This window comes from Chelmon rostratus, chromosome 23 (genome assembly GCF_017976325.1).
Source record: "Chelmon rostratus isolate fCheRos1 chromosome 23, fCheRos1.pri, whole genome shotgun sequence".
NCBI lineage: Eukaryota > Metazoa > Chordata > Actinopteri > Chaetodontiformes > Chaetodontidae > Chelmon > Chelmon rostratus.
In genome coordinates this window covers 12,518,455-12,540,724 of record NC_055680.1, presented here as the reverse complement: position 1 = coordinate 12,540,724, position 22,270 = coordinate 12,518,455, and the positions used below count along the sequence as shown (strand labels likewise).

The 22,270-nt window shown below is 41.9% G+C and overlaps 1 protein-coding gene across 3 annotated transcripts in view; it reads left to right on the top strand.

The window, feature by feature from the left end:
- chd3 (chromodomain helicase DNA binding protein 3) overlaps positions 1 to 19,745 on the top strand; it is a 42,542-nt gene extending 22,797 nt beyond the window's left edge. For 2 of the 3 annotated variants that reach the window (XM_041965787.1, XM_041965788.1), the window contains exons 35-40: positions 832 to 940; positions 2,357 to 2,489; positions 4,605 to 4,800; positions 5,700 to 5,863; positions 6,196 to 6,322; positions 10,746 to 11,322. In XM_041965787.1, coding sequence (XP_041821721.1) covers positions 832 to 940; positions 2,357 to 2,489; positions 4,605 to 4,800; positions 5,700 to 5,863; positions 6,196 to 6,322; positions 10,746 to 11,008 — 992 coding nt within the window. In that variant the 3' untranslated portion in view covers positions 11,009 to 11,322. Of the gene's footprint in view, positions 1 to 831; positions 941 to 2,356; positions 2,490 to 4,604; positions 4,801 to 5,699; positions 5,864 to 6,195; positions 6,323 to 10,745; positions 11,323 to 17,634 lie in introns of those variants that run through there. The other variant, XM_041965789.1, reaches the window with a different exon arrangement.
- Positions 19,746 to 22,270: the final 2,525 nt, after the last annotated feature.

The following is a 22,270-nucleotide window of genomic DNA, read 5'->3' as shown; positions in this document are numbered from 1 at the left end:
TTTAATTACCTTGAACAAGAAATCCGACTTTTTGATTTTTCAGGCACTTCCGGATTATTAACCTAAAAAATTGGATATACCAGAGCTTTAAGAATAATCGTAGTTTTCCAGTCACAGTTTTGAATTGACATGAACTATTTACAAGTGTGACATGAATGCAGCAGTAGCTTCTTGTTAAGGTGGAAGTGGTTACACCTGGGAAGGGTGTTTTCAGGCCTGGATGCTTGTTTTCTCTTCAACTGGTGACACTGTCAGGTCTGCAAAGATTTTCTCTAAATCTCAGGATTGTCAGCAGGACACGGGAAGAACCCCCGACAGATCAGCGCCAGCTAATAAAAGTTGTAATTGCAAGAGCAAAACAGATGTTATCAGAGCAATTCTATTCTGTTCTTCAATATTCTAAGCAAGAAATGTATCCCTGTTCGTTAGATATACAGCGATCTGTATGCATCATTCAAAAAATAAATGTAATGTAGCTTAGACACATTGTTTAGGATTGAGAGGATCAACATTTTTCTTCAATAAAAATACTAGAGGATCCCCGAAAGATGAGGAGAGAAAGGTGAAAAGGTGAAAATAACTTGCAAAGTTGTCCAAACACGCCACTAAGTAGTCTAAACAACATAGAATTCACAACTAATACAAAAGCCATTCCCCCCGCTCCCCAGAGCTTCTGCATAAAGGCAGCAGTGAGCCAGAACGATCTTCACCGCGAGCACAAACCCAGAAAAGCTCTTTGTTCCGTGGAAACACCTGCAGCCAGGTTTCAGCTAGCTAAGCACTTTGAGACCAGCAGCCTCCGTCTCACTTTGTGTTGGCTTCACCCCGCAGAGCTGCACACTCTTTGGCAGAACGAGGAGCGTGCTGCCATCTCCTCGGGGAAGATGAACGAGATCTGGCACCGCCGACACGACTTCTGGCTGCTGGCGGGAATCGTGATGTATCCTTGACAGCAGTTGCCCGGGCGATGACCCCGGTGTGTGTATTTTTCTATCAGCCGGCAGAAGCCCAGCGTAATAAGTCAACAAGCCAGCCAGAGCTCAGTAAACAGCAAACTGTGTCTGCTGGAAGCTGATGTAGTGGCTCATTTAGTTCATGTTGTTCCCTCTATTATGGTAATTAAGGCCATGCAGCATTCACATAAACCTAGTTAGACTGAAGTTAAACGGGAGAAATGCTTCAGAGGCTGCCTGAAACCTATTTTTAGCTTAAAAAAAAAGCAATTTTGTATTTTAAGAAAATGAAAAATGTAATGATTCACCCTTGGAAAGCAATGCTGAGCATAAAGGAACAGCTTAATATTTTGGGATTGCTTTCTTTTAAAGGGTTATATGAGTAGATTGATGTCACTCTCAAGTTTGTTGCTTAAGTTAGCATGAAGACAGGAAGCAGGGGTAAACAGATAGCCTGGTTAGCAATGTTCAAATTAGCCAACCAAGGAGACATTTTGACGTTTTGACAGAGGTGCTCTATATTGAATGGACATTTATGAGAGTGGTATACGTCTTCTCATCTATTTTTTGCTATAAAGTGAAGAAGCGTATGTCTCAAAACTGTTCTTTTAAGGATGGAGCTGGAGCCAGGAGGCTTTTAGCCACGCTTAGCATAATTGACTGGAATGTGCAGGAAACAGCTAGCTTGGCTCCGTCCAAAGTTTAAAAATAGACTTATCAACGCTTTCTAAAGGTCAGTGTATCTCATTTGTTCAATCCATACAAACATAGAAAATATAAAATATTTTATAAATATAAAATACTGTTTGTTGTTTAGGGAGGAGATATGTGCTGTAGCTTTTTCTTCCAAGGAGTTAATTTGTGCTGGTAGGCATATTTTTTAACTGGAGCCAGAGCCAGACTAGCTTATTCCCTTGCTCTTTTCACTAGTTTTTATGCTAAGTCATGCTAATTGTCTCCTGGCTTTAGCTATACTTAACGCACAGACTTAAGAGCACTGTCGATCTTGGTTATATATAAATGTTTTTCCATTATAATAGTAACTCCTTATAAAACCACAAAAAATCCCAAATATATTTTTGATCTTTAGGCAGAGCAAAGCTAGCTGTGTCCCCTTTTAGCTTTTTATGCTAGTCTTTACTGCATGCTAAGTCATGCTAAGCGTCTGTTGACCTCGTCAGGTTATTCTTGGCAAAAAAGAGATATTTTGAACTCCTTTAATTCTTATGTGGTTCATAACTTCTACATTAGAAAAAAAATCAGGAATCCTTCCCTTTTTTAGCTTCACTGTATTGCTAAGTTTATGATGTTGGGTAGGGAAGATGTTGACCCACATAGCACTGCTGCACACTGTCTTCTAACCAAAGTGTTAAAAAAAAGCTGACCCTTGACCCCCATGCCAGTCATGGCTATGCCCGATGGCAGGACATCCAGAACGATCCCCAGTTCGCCATCGTCAATGAGCCTTTCAAATCGCAGGCGAATAAAGGCAACTTCCTGGAGATGAAGAACAAGTTCCTGGCTCGACGCTTCAAGGTAGGACGAGACCCCCCAAAGTTTAACCTTGACTGTCCGAAGCAGAGACACACTAGATTAATCTTTCATTTTTTTCCAAGTTAGCCTTTATTTAGTTTTTTGTACTAATAATACATTTGTTTCCATACCCGAGAAATATTTTTCTCTACAAAACCCTTTATTAGAATTAGAAGCCAAACATGACCAGCCATTCAAAGCCAACAAAACTTGGTTTCTGTAAAAAAAAACAAAAAACAAAACCCAGACATACTTTTATGCAAACAACCTACTTTAGTAACATTTCGCAGTGTCTTCGATCATGTGACTTCTTTGATGGTCGGATGACAGATGCCCCTAGACCCACATATTGGCTTAATGGTACTGCTGATCGCTGCACTTCTGGAAAACCTCCATCCTGTTTTTGACCGGCTCACATGTTTCAGATCCTGCCCTCAACATCCTCATTTACTGTATCTCTGTCTATTTTACTCCCTTCATTTCCGGTGATCTCTCTTGCCAAGTTATCAGAAGTTTATTTCTTTATTGGACTTTTTATCTTGTTCTCTGTTGTCATTCAGATCTTGAACTGGATCCTAACGCCTCTCAATGCAATCATTGAGTTCAGCTGTGCAGGGGAGGAGCCGAAGTTATATAGAGTCTCTCATTCACTGCAGAGACTGAAATGTTTGAAGCACTGATTTGATAAATGTCTTGAATGCCAGAACAGTGCAGGAATCTGCTTGTCAACAAGACGCTGAGCTCTTCTGTGATGTTCACACATAAGAAATAATAACCTAATCTGCTGTCATTGTTCTGCACACATATCTGTCTCATTCTGTTGCTGTTTTTCATTTTTTATTGCCAAGATACACATGTCTGTACATATTAGTCTCAATCACAGATTTGGGCAACAACAAATAATTCCTCATAAATTCATCCTATTTGCCAAAATAAAACACCAGTGTTTGGTATGGACGTGTGCCCCGGTTCCATACTTGATACAACTTCTAAGCTGGTTTTGAGTGGTTAATGTGTTCACACTGGGAAAATTAAAGTAAACTCAAAAACTTTTTGGAGTGTGCTGCTGATGCAAAGTAGTATCCCACAATGCAGTGCACAAAGGAAATTCTCACAGCTGTAAAACATTACAACGAATTGTTGATGGTGGTGAGACAGCTGAGGACACTTTCAGAACAGTTAAAAATCTTTGGTTTCTAAAACCCTTTATTTCAAACTGAGCTGATGAAGATATATCTCCATTTTCCATTTATCATAAAAAAAACTGTGCAAAATAATAGAGGTGGAAGGCGCAGTCATGGTCGATAGTATATCAAACTCAAAAAATAGTAAAAACAAAACAGAAAAAATGTTTTTGTACAATTTGAGACCAAATATGCTTGAAAGAATTCTGTGTACATCTGTGAGTGTGATGATGGGAATATTTGGGCTGTTTTTGTTGGGTTTTGTTTTTAGTGTTACTGTACTTCAGCATGTCAAACTGATTCCATAAAGGGCCGTGTGGCTGCAGGTTTTCGTTCCAACCGAGGAGGAGCACACCAGGCCAACCAATCAACATCAAGGGATCACTTAGTTATCAACTGAAGACTGAGATCAGCTGATTAATTGATTCCAACCTGGTGTGCTCCCCCTTGGTTGGAAGGAAAGCCACATGGCCCTTTATGGAATTAGTTTGACATGTCTGGTGTACTTTTTAAGGGTTTAGCAAAAGTGTATCCATTTAGTAATTCCACATTTTTGCATGAAATATTTACCCTGTACAAGGAAAATAATCTCTTAGTCCTAATATTCAAAATACATATGTAGAAATACATACAAGAAACATCAAATCTGACCAAAGCTTTGCAGTGAAATCACAGAACAACTGAACATGACAAGTGAATGATTCTGGTTCATTTTCACAACAGCATTAGCAAAGCGTAAAACTAGAATAGTAGTTTAATTAATATCTGTTAGCACAACAAGAGCATCATTTCCCTTTAGTCCCAAACAGAAAGTAAATTAATTTTGCTTGAAGAGCTTTTGGCATGAAGTGTTAGAGATCAGTCAGGCTCTTAAACATGAGTTTATGGCCATACAATACAATCCAATAAATACATTTTCATCCTCGTCCTCCAGCTGTTGGAGCAGGCGCTGGTGATAGAGGAGCAGCTGCGACGGGCGGCCTACCTGAACATGACCCAGGACCCCAGCCACCCCGCCATGGCGCTCAATGCGCGCTTTGCAGAGGTGGAGTGCCTCGCGGAGTCGCACCAGCACCTCAGCAAGGAGTCACTGGCGGGCAACAAGCCGGCCAACGCTGTCCTGCACAAAGGTCAGGCCTGGTGGGATGATGCCAATCATTTTGTCTGTACAGTTAATTAAAACCACAAATTCAGTGTGTGTGAAGGAAGCAAACAGAGAGACTGAGATTGGAAGACGGATAATTGCAGGCGTACAATAAAAAGAGAGATACGCATCAGCACATCTCAAAGCGCCGTTGCTCAATCGGTCTTTCCTGCCGCAGCCACCAAATCACTCTGCCTGAAGCTGACTTCAGTAAAGCCAGGCAGATAAGCTTACACCATGTTAACTGATAGCTCCAAACATTTCCTCTCTGGCTCCCTGGCAAGTCTGTCCATGTTTATATTGTTCTGTCGAGAGGATAACGTGCTCAGTGCTCCAACAGTCCTGTCTCGTGTTTCTGCTGAGCTTTGTGAATGCTCGTAAACATTTTTATCAAATTGTCTCCAATCAGTGATGAAGTCCATGTAGACATGTGATGACAGAGAGGCGAGATAACAAAGGATGGGAACAGAAATCGCTTGTAAAAATAGAGCGAAAAATGTGCTTATGGGGGGGGTTAAAAGATGAGAGATGAGATGAGATGAGATGATGAGACTTTTTAACAAGCTATTTATAGTGTTCAAACCCTGTAAATATTAACAAGCAACATACTTATCACCATAATAACTTTTAAAAAACTAGGAAAAGATTTATTTTACTTTTCTTGAATTGAAGTGACCCCGGACATGAAATGAAAATGCTTAATTCATACCAGCTCATGAGTTTCAGAAGGAAACAAAGACAACATTTGTATCCAATGATTAACAAGAGGTGCAAAAGAAGCAGAAAGCTGAAGCTAAAATGTGAAAATTTGGATTAGAAGTGGAGCATCAGTGCTTCCTTCCAGTGTGCCCGTAGCCGTTGATGCGTTTGTCGTTGTCATTGCAGTGTTGAACCAGTTGGAGGAGCTGCTGAGTGACATGAAGGCCGACGTGACCCGGCTACCGGCCACGCTGTCCAGAGTCCCGCCCATCGCCGCCCGCCTGCAGATGTCTGAGAGGAGCATCCTTAGCCGACTGGCCAGCAAGGGCACTGAGACGCACACGCCCCCGGTCAGCGGCCTGCCTTTTTTTTTTTTTTTTAAACACACACACACACTTAAAATAACAGCTCCGCTCACAGGTTGAAACCCGCTCGAGCTGCCTGCACTCCGTGGAAAAATAATAGATGGAGGACGGCCAATTAAAACACAGAGCCCATTATCTTGTCACCGACCTGTGATTTTTCACTCCTCAACTGTAAAGTCAGCAGATTATTTTTGTATCAGCTTATATAACCTGGAGGTGGTTTCTCTTATTTCTCTTATTGTTATATCTTCTGTCTCTATAAATCACTTCCTGCGCGCACGTGATTGCTGAAAAAAAACCTCTCTTCCTCTTTGCAGCCCATTCCTCCGGGACCCTACGCAACCCCTCAGAACTACGGAGCCCCCTTCACCCCCGCCCCGCCGAGCGCCCTACACATGGGAGGGGCCAACTACAGCCAGATGCCGCCCGGATCCTTCATATCAGGTCAGTGAAGCTCCGTTGATGAAAACCCCGTGTTTTGGAATTAATTCCAGGGATTTTTTTTTCATTTTGATAAAGGCTCAGCTGTAAAAAAAAAAGTGGCATTTTTAGTTTTTACATGTGAGCCGATGTAGTTTTGATTAAGAAATATATACGGTTTGCCTGCGGAAAAATGTTTTATCTTACTGTGAAACCACTTACGTGGTCAGTTACGAGGGAACATGAGGCTTCAACGGCCAGTGCGAGTGCTCTGTCTGTGAATCTGAGTGTGAGAGAGCGAGAGAGAGGTGAATGTGTCACAGTCGGTAATGACAAACATCAAAGGCATCAAGGCATCCATAATTATAGTATTCAAGGTAATTTATACAAGAATACCAGTTTGTTTGATCTGCTTGACACTTGGCAAGCTGGCAGTTTAAGCCAGATTTATGCTTCTTTGCGGAGGTGTTTTTGCAATCTCACTGTAGCTGCCTCTGGCACAGGAACCGATTTATAGCTCAGCAGAGGATTTAACCTGTTGATTGTTGGAGCACAACAGCAACAGCAGAGTTAGTACTTTATTCAAGCTGTACTAACGTCCGTTGCATTCAGGTGCTCACCAGACGAGCTCACACAAGGCTGATTAAGCGTCACTGCCAGTTAAATCTCTGTTTTTTCTCTTGTATTTATGACAAGGTATACAATATGTTGAAATTCAGTGCTAATTATTGTATCATGAATCAGATTCCTGTTAAATGTCCCCACTTCAGTCATCTGTCCACACACTTCCTTCCACTTAAATTCCGATTATATATTGCAAGACTTCCTCATATTGCTTGTGAGTCGGAGATATTTCCAAGCAGCCATGACAGTGGGTTTGCTGACACCTGTTGACACCTACTGATTTTTGCTCCATAGTAGCTGATTTTTTGTTTTGCATTCCCATGAGCAATGCAACGTAGAGTTCAGTGTAAATTCCTGCTTTATACTTGCTGTAAATACACCGATAGTAGTTTTAAATTAGGTCTCTCCCATGCTGGCACACCAGTAGTGATGTGTTTTACATCAACCAGGAAATTGGTTTCCTGACAGAGTAGGCTACAGCATGGAGTGTAGTGGAGCCTTTGGTGTCATGAACATGTTGACATTGTTTGTGTAATTACTCTAACTGCCAAAAGGGGGAGACAAAGGTTCCGCACTACAGGTTTAAGGTCATGTTGTGCATTCATTATATACCTGAAGGATTCCAATGTTTTATTCATTTACTTGGTGGTAAAAGATAATTATGCAAAGATTCAGAGCAGAACATGCCTTTTGCTAAAATGCTAATTCAACAACGTAAACGTGTTTAAAGAGGCGCACACACACAAAGTTCTGTTTAGTTGTCATGAGGCGTTAGTGTCACAGATTAACCCACATGACGTCAAAGTGATGTCATCAGGGTTACCGATGCCTGCATCACACACTGGGGTTGAGGGATTTGACAGATGCAGGCATTTACCAGGCGAGGACTGGGTTGCATTGTGGGAAATGAAGGATCCAGTGTTTTCGGGGGCTCGGCACAGACTAGCAACTAAAAGGCCTGTGCTGCTTCGATCCTGACCATTCTTTCTGAAGGCAACTCTTGCAAGTCTCACAGCTTTGTGGAAGTGAAATACTAAGCGGCTGCACTGCTCCTTTGAGCTCACTCTGTGGAGGTCTGCACACCAAATGACTCCAAGTTTGTCTTCAACCCAGATTCCAAAAAAAGTTGTGAGCCGTTTGAAACATAAAACAGAATGCAATCATTCACAAAGAAGCGAACCTCGCTCCGTCTCCGCCCAGGATGCTCCTTTCATACTTTCATCATGATACTATCACCTGTTACCAATCAACCTGTTTACCTGTCGAATGTTCCAAACAGGTGTTTTTGGAGCGTTCCACAACTTTCCCAGTCTTTTGTTGCTCCTGTCCCAACTTGTTTAACGTGTGTTGCTGCATCAGACTCAGAATACGCAGATATTTACAAAAATCAATCAATCAAGGTAAAACATTAAATATGTCGTCTTTGTGCTGTTTTCAATTGAGCATATGTCAAAAAGGATTAGCGAACTATCACATTCTGTTTTGTTTTACACAACATCCCAACTTATTTGGAATCTGGGTTGTAAAATTACTGCAAAGGAGAGGGTTTTTTTCCCCCAGATAATCTCTTGCAACATCAGACATGTATGAGAAAACACAAGCAGCCCAATCTCACTAATCACTGTTATTGTGGTCTCTGTAGCCTCAGTGTTGTTACATTTTGGAGACATCAGCTCCAGGAAAGCCGCAGAGCCTCCACGACACCCTGACAGACGAGCGCAAATCTGGCTTTGGAGATCTGGACTTGATTACTTGGCAACTTGCGCTGATGATGGGCAAAAACCCGTCCAAAATGTTGGTTCTATTTAAAGATATCATCTGAGGAGTTCCATCTTTATATGGTTATGTTGTTGTGGAAAAGCAGTTAGCGAAGAAAATTTAAAAAATGCTCAGGCTTCATCAGAATTACTGACTGTGGGAATTGGGTATTGCAGGAAAATGTCTATGCGCTATGGTTTTATGATCAAGTCAGTGTTATTTAACTCTTAAATTTCAATATAGTCGTTAAAAGAACTACCTGATTAAACACGTCCAATAGATGCTTTATCTCCCTGAGCAGCTTAAGTTGTGAAACCTTCAAAATCCAGAAAGGAGTCCATATTGGAAAAAAAACATCTGTAGCAGAGTTTCTGATGTGGCTGCCAGATAGACACCTGAAATAGACATTACCAAAATCAAACACAAACGTGCTGCGCTGCTATATTAAGGCATTTTCATCTCTTAACATGTCCAACCTCAAAACCTCACTACTCGGCTCAGCGGTACATTGTGCAACAGTAAAGCACAGTCCGGAGTGTTATCAAACCTGTCTGAGGACTATTTTCTCTTTCAAGCATGTTTATTTTCTCCTTTGAAGTCCTGTTGTGGCTCTCATTACTTACTGGGTTTCAAAGCTTCAGAATTAAAACCGTAAAAAATAAAAAAGCGAATCTGTTCTGTTTTGGCCTCTTGTCCGACTCCCCTCGCCTGCAGTCTGTCAGAGCGCTGCACTGGCAGTTTGTGAATTTATTTTCTCATAATTAGTTTGGTAACAGCATATGCTCACCAGACACACTCTCCGCTCTGCATGTGCATTCGTGTTCAGAGATGTTTAGATAGCAGCGATGTAGCAGAGATAACTGGTAAAACCTGATATTCCCCAATAGCTTTGCCCTAAAACCCACAACAGCCAGCTCTCTCAGTGCTGCGCCTGCCTCTCACTCGGTGTATCTTGATTTATGTAATTGTAGACCGAGACATCTGTCAAAGGCATTGCATTTTAGAGAGCCAGGGCCTATCTCTGAAAATGTCATTATGCTCAGCCTGTCTGAATCTGGCCGTGCCAAGAAAACATTCGGACTTTGTACCAAGGTATTTTGAGAGGGACAGAAACCGCAGAAGGAGTTTGGTTGTGTAAACGTCGTGTTGTGACTAGTGAACCGGTGGAGGGCTGGGCCCGGCGCTGGCTGTTCAGAAATAGTCGCGCGAGCGCTGCTACTCTGTGGGTTTTCGCTTTGCGGGGGCCTCGTGGCGAGCAGCTGAGCTGAGCGGAGGCCGAGCCGAGTCTGAACATCCTGAACTCTGGCAGGGCGCAAGCATGCAGCAAATGAGGCCACATTTACAGTCCTGATTGGGGTCGCGCCGGTTCCCGACCTTTTTAGACTCAGTTGGGAAGGGAAAAAGTGATCAGGAGACGTGGACGGAGTTAAATAAAAACACAGTTCTCTGATTTTTGCGACCTCCTAGCTTTCCTCCATTAATAGCCCATCTCCTGAGAGAAGCTCCCTCACTCACAGTACACAAAACATACCCAGAAATATGCATGTCTGCTGTGGCACTTTTTAACTACGCATCCACGACTTTAGCTGCACTCTGTGAACTTTTGCTATACAATGTAATGATACACCAAATGCTCCAATGACGGATTGTTTTGTGCTGTCTCACACATGGCAGTATCTCAGCACTTGCTCAATATCTTGAATTGCATTTTGGAAAACCTGTTTCAGCCATCAGTACAGCCATGAGGAAGCTGCTCATCTGCACTAAAAGGAGTCCCACATTCTAGACAAAACTTCATCCTTTAGGGGCGTAGAAATTAGGGACATTGCCCCTCAAGTGGAGCACACTGGTTCAAGCCCTCATGACGCCCAGCCGGCTGAAGTGTCCTTGAGCAGGACGCTGAACCCCCGCCAGCTCCAGTAGCTCCCCCTCTGACCTCTGACCTCCCTGCAGAGGAGGGAGGCTAACTAAAAGAGAATTCCCTACGGGGACCAGTAAAGTGTCACATTATCCTGCTCCCCTCTCCGACTCTCCACTACAGTCTGCCGCTTGTCTGCCCCCACAGAAGCCGCTGCCGCTGCTGGGGCCACCGGGGGAGCTGCTTGGGGAGCCGCTGGAGGGCCTGCCGCTGCTTGCCAGAAGACCAAGGAGCACGATGTGGTGCAGCGGCAGCGGGTGGTGGACCTCTGGAAGGACGGCAAGTCAGAGGGGGCCATCGGGCAGGAGCTGAGGATGCCCAAGTCCACGGTGCACAGCATCATCGTCAAGTACCGGCTCAGCAACACGGTAGAGAACCTGCCGCGCAACGGGCGACCAAAGAAACCCTGAGGGAGGGGGCGGGCTCACCTCAGGAAAAAAGAGAGGATACAAAATCCTGGAATGTAACAAAAATGGAGACTGAAAAAGAGACAGTGGAAGCTGAAAAGGAGAGACTAAAACCTGAATGCACGAGGAGGAAGTCCCAAAAGGACCCAAGGACAGAGCACCTTGACACTGCCGGAATGTAAGAAATCTAAAGGGAGAAGTAAAACTCAGAGGAAGGATCGAAGAAGGACGGGAGGCAGCAAGGAGAGGACATGACAAGTGAAAAGAAGTGGCGGCACTTTGATCCAAGAAAACAAGCAATCAGCTGCAGGGAGAGAGGGGGAGAGAGATCCACAACGAGAGGGGAGAGGTGAAAGCTGGCCCCGAGATCAAGCACTAATGATGCGTGGGGGGGGGGGGAGAACGAGGCAGAGAGACAGAAAAGAAGAGAGATGACCTGCCTGGAACAAACAAATCCTGGAGTAAAGAGAAAAGGCGCTACTGAAAAAAAGCCCAAAAATCTGACATAGAGGGGAAAGATGTCTGGACTAAAGAGCGGAGGGAGGGGGGGCAGTATGTTAATGCAATCACAGGTTTTCAGGAATTCAGATATGAAGGCTGAAACGAGGAGAAATGCAACAAAGGAGGATTTTTTTTTTTTTTATAACTCCTCAGACAAATTTCTCTCGACTTCTTTTTCTGTTTCTCCCTCTGCGGCGAAAAAGATTTCCCCCCGGATCAATTCTTCATCCGCCGGCTGACTGAACAAGCCTGTCCCCTCGCTCTGACCCTGTACTCCCTCATTCCTCCACAGCCCTCCACTCCTCCGTCTCTCTTTCTCACTCTCTCACACACACACATATACATACTATATACACTGTGGACCTCACACACAACCTAGAAACCTGCAAAGAACTTAATTAATCTGCTGAGCACAGATGGATGAAATCCAAGCTCGAAATAGAAAGGGACGAACCGGACTCAGATTATCTTGCAAAAAAGAAAAGAAGGGGAAAAAAAAGTGGGCTTTGTGAGTATGAAACACTACTTCCCATGGACTCTTTGCCCTAGCATTCCTGAGTCCAACCAAGCATAGAAGCAAGAACCATGAATATAAAAAAACTGAGACGTTGCCTTCGCCCAGCAATCAGCAGCAACATTGCTCTGACTCAATCTGATGGACCAGTATTGAGATATTTACTGTATTACAATGCATATTTACTATTGCACCTTTTTTTGTGGGGGTCAGTTAAAGGGGAATATCACTCAGTTTCCTGTTTTTAAGCCACATCACAGCCAAAATCAGATACTTATGAGCAGCTCTTCCCCAAAGCTAAAGACTGTAATCTGTCATTGAATGAAAAAGGGCGACTCAGTTTGAAGCCCGGAGAGACATTTTCGTGCTTTAAGCCTCTTTTATTGTGACAGCGTGATGGACTTCACGCTGGAAAATGTCCCCCGATCCCCGGGAAAATAAAACACTCCAGCTCGGCGTGTGTGCAGCGGAGCTGTACATCAGCGTGACATCCCGGGCTAGAAAGCAGGGCAAACTCCTCTGCCTTGTTTCTGGAAGGAAGAGAGGTTACACGGTCCAAACTTTTCTACAACGTGCGAGTATTTTTGAGCTAAAATTGGGTGGTATTTCCCTCTTAAGCTTGAAGGACATGAAGACCAGAGCAAGTGTGGTAGTGGTGTGGCCTGCAATGAGAACTGTACTGTACGAGTGTGAATGTGTTTTTTGTTCATGTGTTTGTGTGCATTGTAGCACTGCCACTTTTATCAAAACTACGTATTGTTTAAAATTTGATATCGATATATGTTGCCTGAGTTTATTCACTAATACTTTTTTTTGGATCCCCTCCTTTGAGGAAGATAAGAATGTTTTTCTACAAACCCATTTTTTTCTAGTTCACCAAAAAAGCTAAACTGCTCAAATGCATCTTCTTAGATGTTTCATTTTGTCTCGTTTGAAGCAGTCGTGCAAACCTGTTGCCTAAATTCGCAAAAGTTTGCTCAAAAATTTGCAAAATTAGAATGTAAAGCTGCACAATGTTTTTATAGATCAACAGATCAAATTACAATGCGGAATGCAAAAGGAGTGACTCGCAGTGACAAACCCACAAATGATTATGCAGTTCCACTCAGCTTCACTCACATTTTAACATCTTTCAGCTCGTTGTTTCGGTTTTACGGGCCATTGCTCACTGTTTCTAGCTGCGAGCAGCCGTTTTGGGCGAAACCATATAAATCCACTGTGCACTACCTGCCCAGCACCAAATTAAGTTTAGCGACGAGCTAGTGAACATGGTGGAGCACATAGAAGCTAACGAGCCAGATAATTCCTTGAGGTGTTGGTGGAGACCAAAAAAGAGCTTAAAGGGTTGCTGGACCGAAACGAATGAACGCTGTGTCTGCTACATGTGCAAAGAGGCAACTGTTTGCTAACACATTAGCCATTTTAACATCATATGGTAGCTATATAAATGCCCTCAAGTGCTCAAAATCAATTAATGCATCAGAAAATATCTGATCAAAGAATAAGTGACCAAGCTAAGAGTCTGACCAAGCATTTTATGCCCTCTTTGAATACTTGACAGTTATCAATACTCACATTTCACATATTGATTAGTATTCATAAAAGAACTGAGGTGTGATACCCAGCCTCAAAAACATGACACACATGTGTGCACACAGAGGAGCGTGGACATGCATGCAAATTACTTCAACAATGAAAACTCTTGCAACACATGCATTTATGAAACTCTTTTCAAGTCTCAGTTGGACAGACTCTTAATTCTAAAATCAACCCTGTGCTTTCTTAGTTCCTGAACAGTTGACAGTTCAGACATGGACGGTTGTTCTTGATGAAAGGTTTTGGCACGCATGCACTCACGCAGAGCTTTTCAGCCAGCAAAAATGCTGCGTTTCCTGCCAAGATGGCAGCATTCGCTTCTATCAGATAGTAGGCAGGACCTACAGGGGAGAGACACAGGCTGTCATGTTGGCCAGGAATGTTTTTTATAGCCTCTCTGGACCTGAGATGCTCGATCCAGTGCAGTTCCAGAGTTTTAGACCTAATAGACGTATTAAAATGGTTTAGGAATTTTTAGAGATATGTCCAGGTGTGAGCTGTTGGATTGGACTGTAGCTGCAATTATCACTGCCAACCTAAATTGGGACTAGAAAATGTTGATCTAACAATTTCTGCTGCTACTGTGAATCTGCAGGCAGGCTGGAGAGAGTGAGGGATCTGTATGAAGAAAGAGATAGAGGAGGAGGAGGATGGACAGAGGTGAAGTATTGCAGAGTGAAATGTACGATGTCGGACGTCCCAGAGGGAATACGCTATCTGGTGTAATACAAGTGCCTCATCGATATCCTCCTCCTGTTTTATCTTCTTAGTTTGTATGCCCAACTCATACTGGACTTTTGTGAAGCTAATACTAAGTTATAATCCTCAAGAGGGCGCTACGCCCCATGTTACCAATAAGCGTGGTTTAATACAACTCTGTTAGAAATATCACAGTTTGTTTGCAGTGCAGCCAAACAAACTGACTTTGTTTAAACAAAGAAGCCAGTCATTAATAAAACTCATCCGCTCTCAAAAAAAATGCTGAAAATGGTCGTGTCTTGTCTTGTTGTGAGGTTGATAGCAGTAGGATGAAATTACAGCCACACAGGATAACAGGCAGCATTTAGGCAGGTGAGGTGAATGGCGGACTCCGCCACTAACTAGTTACTGAATGTGAATACATTGGGTGGCTTTTCCTGAAAAAAAAAACCTGAGCTATAGATACCATCAAAATTGGAGTTTGATTTCATGAAAATCTTACGGATTATAACTTCAAAAGTGTTTTTTCTTCAGAAATACATAACCCAAACGTTTACGATAAGGATCTTTAAAATTTGACCTAGAATTATGACCTAGATGTGAGTTGAGCGGTAAATATGCTTGTCACTGCTCTCTGGTGGACAAAGTATAACATGGCGACACCATTTTTAAATGACCTCATGCACATCTTTGGCATTGTCATACTACAATTCCTTGCTGTTATATTGGCCATGACGACGTATCGGTCAAGCTCTATTTTTTGTCCTCTTCCCTTCCACACAACTCTACTGTTTTTTTCCACCTCTTTCCTTTTTTTTATCATCTCTCTCTTCTTCTGCTTCTGCATGTTTTTTTCTCTGTGCACGAATAATTCCTCTTGCTCTTTCACCCAGTCTTTACCTCGATTTGTTTTGCTTCTTATCAGATTTTGTCTGATACACACACACACACACACACACACACACACACACTAACTCTGTCTCTCTGCTTTCTCTAGCTCTCCATCCCCTTTGTTGGCCTCCACTGGCGAAATGCCATACGTTTTCCCATAAGTGGTCCCCCCTCTGGTTGTAGACACACACACACAGTAACAGCCCCCCCAAACGTCTTCAGCTCAATACACTCCTTATCACATCTTTGATCCGCACGGGGGTGTTATGACAGTTTATCTTTCCCTGTGGCGCGAGTGAGAGAAGTGCGCTGTTAGACTATTCCTGGCTTTGTTTTGAAAGGAGCGCTAAACTCGCCGTTCCACTCCCCGAGCAGATTCATGATAGCGCACAAATGTGGGAAGCACAGATCCCTTTGCTGGCCAGCTGTGCAGTCGTGTAGAAAGATGGTAATTTTCATGCATGTGTGCGTTTGTATGTCTGTGACCTCATTTGCCTGTGTGTGTGTGTGTGTGTGTGTGTGTTTACTCATTGCTGGCCGCACTTTCTCAACAGTTTTGCATACTGGGCTTTTATCATTATTGTACACATGATACTGTATATGTAATATTATATATTGACGTGCTGTATTATGCAAGTTTGCTCATTAAAGAGATCATGAAAGGACTATCAGGCAAGTCTGGATGCACTTTGTCGTCTTATTCATGGAAAAACAATTGTAACTAATTATAACACCTTGACTGCATTATCATAAATGAGATGATCGGCAGGTTCCCTCTCAACACCAGAGATGGTTTTAGTGCTCAGGCCAAAAGAAAACTAAGGCCATATTTTCCATCAACTAAGATCGACATTGCCAAAGAGGATGTTACACCTTCTTTTCACCCGTATCAGCTCCACTGCAGACGAGTCCTCTTTGATTTCCTGAAGAGAATAGAGCAATAAAATGTACTGTCAATTTTCTAATAGCTTTTATTGGTTTTCACCCCCCAAAAAAGGCAGTATGTTGGTTTAAATGCATTTTCTCCATGATTGCTTCCAGTAATGGGGAGAAATTGTGCACCAGTTGCTCTAAGTGAAAAATGGTTCAACTGAGTGTTTCTGCTACAAACGGCCGTTTCCTGATCTTTCTTTTATTCTAATTTTCAGTCAGCTTTTTTTTTTTTTAGTGACCAGATAAATAGAAGCAGCTGCAGACGGGGATGACTAAAAGCTCTCTCTGCAGTGATCTGATTTACTGTAATTACACTGTACACAACAGCATGATTATTTATTGATGTTAAAATGCTAAATGTACTGCAGCACCTTTCAATAACATGACTACTTGGAAACATGTGCACCTAAGAAAGGGGATATGCATTTGCAGTCAGGAGTTGATGTTATTCGATTATATTTTTGGTGCATCCACGAACGTCCAGATGTCAACCCTACTGGGCATTCATAATTATCCAAAAGGGGTCCGAGCCAGATACCAGCATATTGAATCTGCCATCCAAAGATATCCTAAGCAACTTCTCATAAACATGCAGAATAGAGACTTCAAAGCTGTGAGGAGTCGTTTTGCTTCTTTCCTGTTATGCACGCCAAACTGCTGTTTTTTTTTCCAGATATTTTATTGAAAACAAATAAGATACTTCCAATCACAAAATTACAATTTACCGTCATTTGTTTTTTTAAAATATATGCATATATGCACACATACGCGCACAAATTTACACATATGTACACACACACATACACACAAAAACATTATATGAAAAAGCACCCTCTAAACAGAGTGTAGAAGAAAATGAATAAATGAGTAATGAGTAAATTTTAAAAGGAAAGAAAAACCGAATAAAATGAACAAACTACACCCTCCCACCTCCCAAACCCGCCCCACCCCACCTCAGCTCATCATGACCAGTACCTGCTAATGGTTATTTGAGTATAATTAAATGCAACAACAACAGGCACACATTCAATCGGACAGCACCTCTAAATTTGTGAAATACGAAATAAAGGGTTGCCATTTATGGAAAAACTTGTCAGTACAACCTCTCAGCGTGTATTTAATTTTCTCAAGTTTAAAAAAAAACATGGTGTCAGTAAGCCAGCGGGAAATGGGAGGACATTTAGCAGACTTCCAATGCAACTATAAAACCTGTCTTGCTAATAGAGATGTACAAGTTATAATATCCTTTTGCATAGAGTTTAGTACAAGTGAGGCATCAGGAACCCCAAATATGGCAATTAGAGGGCAAGGCTGCAAATTTACTTCAAGAACGGTGGACATAATAGTAAAGTAGCCGGTCAAACTGATGTTTAATAGCAGTCTATATTTGCATTCATGCGTTCGTGTGTGTGTGTGTTCATCGAGGATTTTCTGTTTTGAGGACAAAGGCAGGTTACAGAACTGAGCTCTGGCGTCTCTCTCTCTCCCCCTGCAGTGTTGAATGGGCCTCCCATGTCTGTAAAGAAGGAGCGGGAAGTAGAGCTGCTAGTCAACCGGCGGGAGCAGCGCAGCGGAGAGGTCATCTGCATCGACGACTAGACCACACACACACACACACACACACACTCGCACTCACACACACTGAAACCCATCTGCAGCACAGATATCTCCAATTTCTCGAGAAGTTTTCTAAAACTTTGCTCTGCTGACTGGTACTCCCTGAAAATCACACACACACACATACAGTGCACTCACGCACATGTGCACTTACTGTCTACGGACACACACACACACACACACACACATCACTGCAGTAAATACAGTCCATATTGTCTCATAACTTCTTGTGACCTTTTCTTGTCTGCCTCAAACCATGATACTCCTCATAAGCGGCCTCTTCACACAGGCCTCCTCCTCCTCCTCCTCCTCCTCTTGGGATGCTTCTAACCTCATCTACAAACACACACACACACCTACACACACTTACACACACAACGCTCAACCCACCTCAACCCTAGAAACCTTTAGATCTCTCAGTAGACCGTGTAACCTGCCTCCTCCTCCTCGCCTGGTCTTTGAACTCTCGACAGGAAGCTGCATGTGAAAATCATCCCTCCCGCCGCACTCCATCCCCTGAAGCATGCTCTAATCACAATAATGCTGTCTCGTGGCAAGGAAAAAAAAAATGGTGTCAAGCTGTGCCTACAGTCGTTTTAATACTGTTTCTTAATTCTCCCCGAGAGGCTGAACCTCTTGATTTCTCAGTCCGAGCAGCTCCAAGCACAGCTCCAGCTTTTTTCCGGCCCTTTGTTTTGCTTTCCTTCGATGGTACACGTTCAGATACACTCACACAGAGAGGTATGATATTGATGATTATATTCAGGACTCCTTCGACCACGTTAAGTATTTGCCGCCATCCCTTCTCCGCTTCCCTGGTTCTAGTTTATGTACAGAGCTTTGAGGTATTTGGGGGGTTTGTTCCAGAAAAGGCCTCGCGTCGACGCTATTTTTCAGAAACCTCCTATGAATGTTTATAACCTTTCGTAAGCAAGTCAGTGTTATTAAAGCCTATCGATCACCCTGAACACTCCTCTTTCTTGACGCCCTCCCCCTCCCGCTCCTCCATTCCCCTCTCTCAGTCTTTTATTTCTGCGTTTCTATTTCTTTCTACGAAATCCTGTGATATACTTTGCATATTTAAACAGCTCATTCGTGTTCACTTGTGTTTCTACTCTCGCGATTATGAGTATTGTTGTCGTCGATGTTGCTGTTGTTCTTGCTGTTGCTATTTGAGAAAGAGCTTCTACCAAAAGAGACCTTTTTTTGTAACTACGAAAAAAAACGATACAGTATGTGCGACACACAATGCACCTCTTTGCCATGTTTGTCCTATAATTACAAGAGAACGCAAACGAAGAAGTTGAGAGAACTTCAGAGGTAGATATATTACAAGAAAACTAATTTTTCTTGCTTGCGTTTTAGATTTGGGGCTTGCAAATGACATATGCATATATAGAAAATAGGCCATATGTAACCCTAAATGCTTCTCTGAGCAAAAAGAAAATGTATACTATCTAACCCCAGTAAAGTCACGGTTATTATCTGGAAAATCAGAGGCTGGAAATCCATTTTATATACCGCATCATTAAAAAACGCCTTAATAAACATAGCTGAACAAATGTAAAGTTATCAAACTGAATTAAGAACCTGATGTCAACCTGTAAATCCTAGTCAGAGTCTGATTTAAGTTAAAAATAAGAAAGGAAAAAAAAAGTTAGCTACTGTAGGAGTTAATTTATCCCGGATTTTACGCCAATCTTCCCAGGAAATAGTCCATTTTACAAATTATGTTTCATACATGGATGTGAGTGAAGAAGATTTTGCAAACCCTGAACTAAAACGTTGTGTCAAAAACAAGCACTTAGTTCTTTTTCCACTTTTACTTTGTCCTCTCTCCAGATTTTTGTGTTAATTTCTGGGTATCTTGTGTCACTGTGTATGTAGTGGTGCCGATCAAATGATGAGTGGCAGTGAAACGTCAATGATGACGCATCTCCTTTTTTTTCTTTCTTTCTTTTTTTTGTTTGTAATAAAACTGAATGAAATGATAAAAACGCACTGTGTGGATTTTTGTTTTGGGATGGTGTTTGCATCTCATACACATTAGCCGTTTTTAGCCATGCTGGTGGTGTTAGTGTGTTGCTAGCGCCACCATGATGTTAAAATTTGTGGTTTTGAGTGAAATGTCTCAACGGCATTTGAATGCATTTTCACAAAATTTGCAGCAGATATTCAAGTTCACTAGAGGATGCATTTTAATACATTTTGTGATATCTTGACTTTTCATCCAGTGCCATCACCAGGTCAGAACTTGAATTTGTCCGATACTTCTGTATGACCAAATACGTGCAAAACTACTGACACCGCCATCAGTCTCGTTGTACCTTGTGTTTAGTGCTAATTAGGAAATGTTAGCATGCCAACATGCTCAACTAAATCAGTGAATATGATGCCTTCTCAATGTTAGCATGTTAGCATTATCAATGTGTTAGAATTTAGCTCAAATCCCTGCTATGTGTACAACCTCACGTAGCTAGCTAAAGCTAGCATGGCTGCAGACTTTTAGTCTTTTTAAAAATGGAAAGTCACACAGCAAACGGTCAATTTTTAGTGTCACATGATTAGCTTTATCATGGTGCTATGTTGCACACAAAGACAGGCGTTCACACAGGATAAATGCTAAAACAATAGCACAAGTAAACGAAGAGTCATTAAGTCAGAAAAGTCACTTGTGAGTTATACAGAAATACCTATTGAAAGTTTGCTAACATTAGCCATCCTAAGCTATTACACCACGTCCAATTAGGGCTGTAGAAAAGCAGCAACACCCACAGTGTAGTGAATTCAGCTTAGTTATACTTTAATGCTTATAATTTAACTTTATTTGTAAAACTATGGTTGTGTTGTTATATGCAATATGCAATATGGTTTGTTTTCTTAAATTTACATTATCTTACTTCAAAATAACTTAAATACCATAATCGTCCTCTCTTAAAATTTGCAAATACCACTCTACTAAAGTAAAGGCAAACTGAGGTAAGGTTTAACATAGATAACATTTAAGGCTCCAGAAATTCTAAACTAAAATGTTCTCCATCTCATTTCCTGCTTCAGCCTATATTTTAACTCATCACAGGTTTTAAACTTAAAACCCAAATGATTTAAATGCCAAGTGCCTGGAAAGTGAAATGCCTGTGTTTGCTGAGGAAAAGTCTGCTCTACTTAGCGTTCGCTGATAAATGAAGGTAAACAAAACCGAACCTCTAACTGAACAAACAGAGAACAGTCGCCTACAGAGACTAAGAGTTGTCATCAATCTGCTGTGACGGCTGAGGATGCTGCGTAGAAGCGGGAAGGCGTCGATGTGGGGGGGATGTGAGAGCAATGCAGTGATTCAGTGTCTCCTCTACACAGGCCTTAATCACACTTTCTTCTGCCCCCCCTCCAACACACACACACACACACACACACACACACACAACAGCAACCCTGAAGAGCAGATGGCGAGTGATTCATGATGACTAAAGGTGAGGAGTCATCCTGCTCTGTTATTCAGAACAGATTGATGCCACACAGTTCACTATTTACTGTTATCTCAGCTCTATGATTCCTCGTGGACTCCCATTACGTGCACACCGACAGGCTAATTACAGATAATATACTGACTAGTCTCAGGTGAACACTCTTCTATACTATACTTTCATTTACATTCAAGTTTCTGGCATGTAGTTGGTGTTTTTATGTGGACAAACTTTCAGACAGTGCTTTAGTTTCTTACTTAAGGTCATTGCAGAATGTACTTTAATCTCAAAATGTCGGAATTTTTTAACTGATATTGTGGAAAATGTAATTAAAGCCTTATAAATTCACCCAAATTATGTAATATTCACTCATCAGATGCTATCAGTTGGTCATTTTTTGCAATATAAAACATAATAATGTCCCAGTAATGATAAATTGGTTAATAAAGCCATCATTAGTACGTGACATTTCCTAAATTTGTCAGGATTAATTACAGTGGTGATTCTTCAATCTCCAAAGGGGCCCAAGATAAATATGTGGGGTCACAAGATGAATATGTGGATAAGAATTTTTTAAAGTTTTGCTTTTCTCTCTCTCTCTAAAAAAACCATCAACAATCTGAGAAGGAAAAATGAAGCGTTGGTTAAACGCTTCATACCCACCCAATGACTTGTGTGACCTGTGATGAGGTGTCACAAACCAAATATGATTTACAGTATGACCAGTTAAAGTGAGTGGTTAGATGACCGCACAATTTAACTGCGATGAGTAAGTTGGTAAATTCGTCAATTTCCAGCCATGCTTTGCAGAATGTGTGCTACTATTTTTAACTGGTGTATTGCTCATTTTAAGAGTGATTACCATCGTTTTCGCAATATCTTGCGTATAATTTTACGTCCTAAAAACTTTTCCTGAAGCAATATTTTTTTTGCACATTTGTTAGCAGCGCAACAAGCACAACACTAACATCACCTCAAAACATATAACCTTAAAGCTGTTTTGGCTAACGTGTTAGCAGACAGTTGCCATTTATACATGCAGTAGCAACA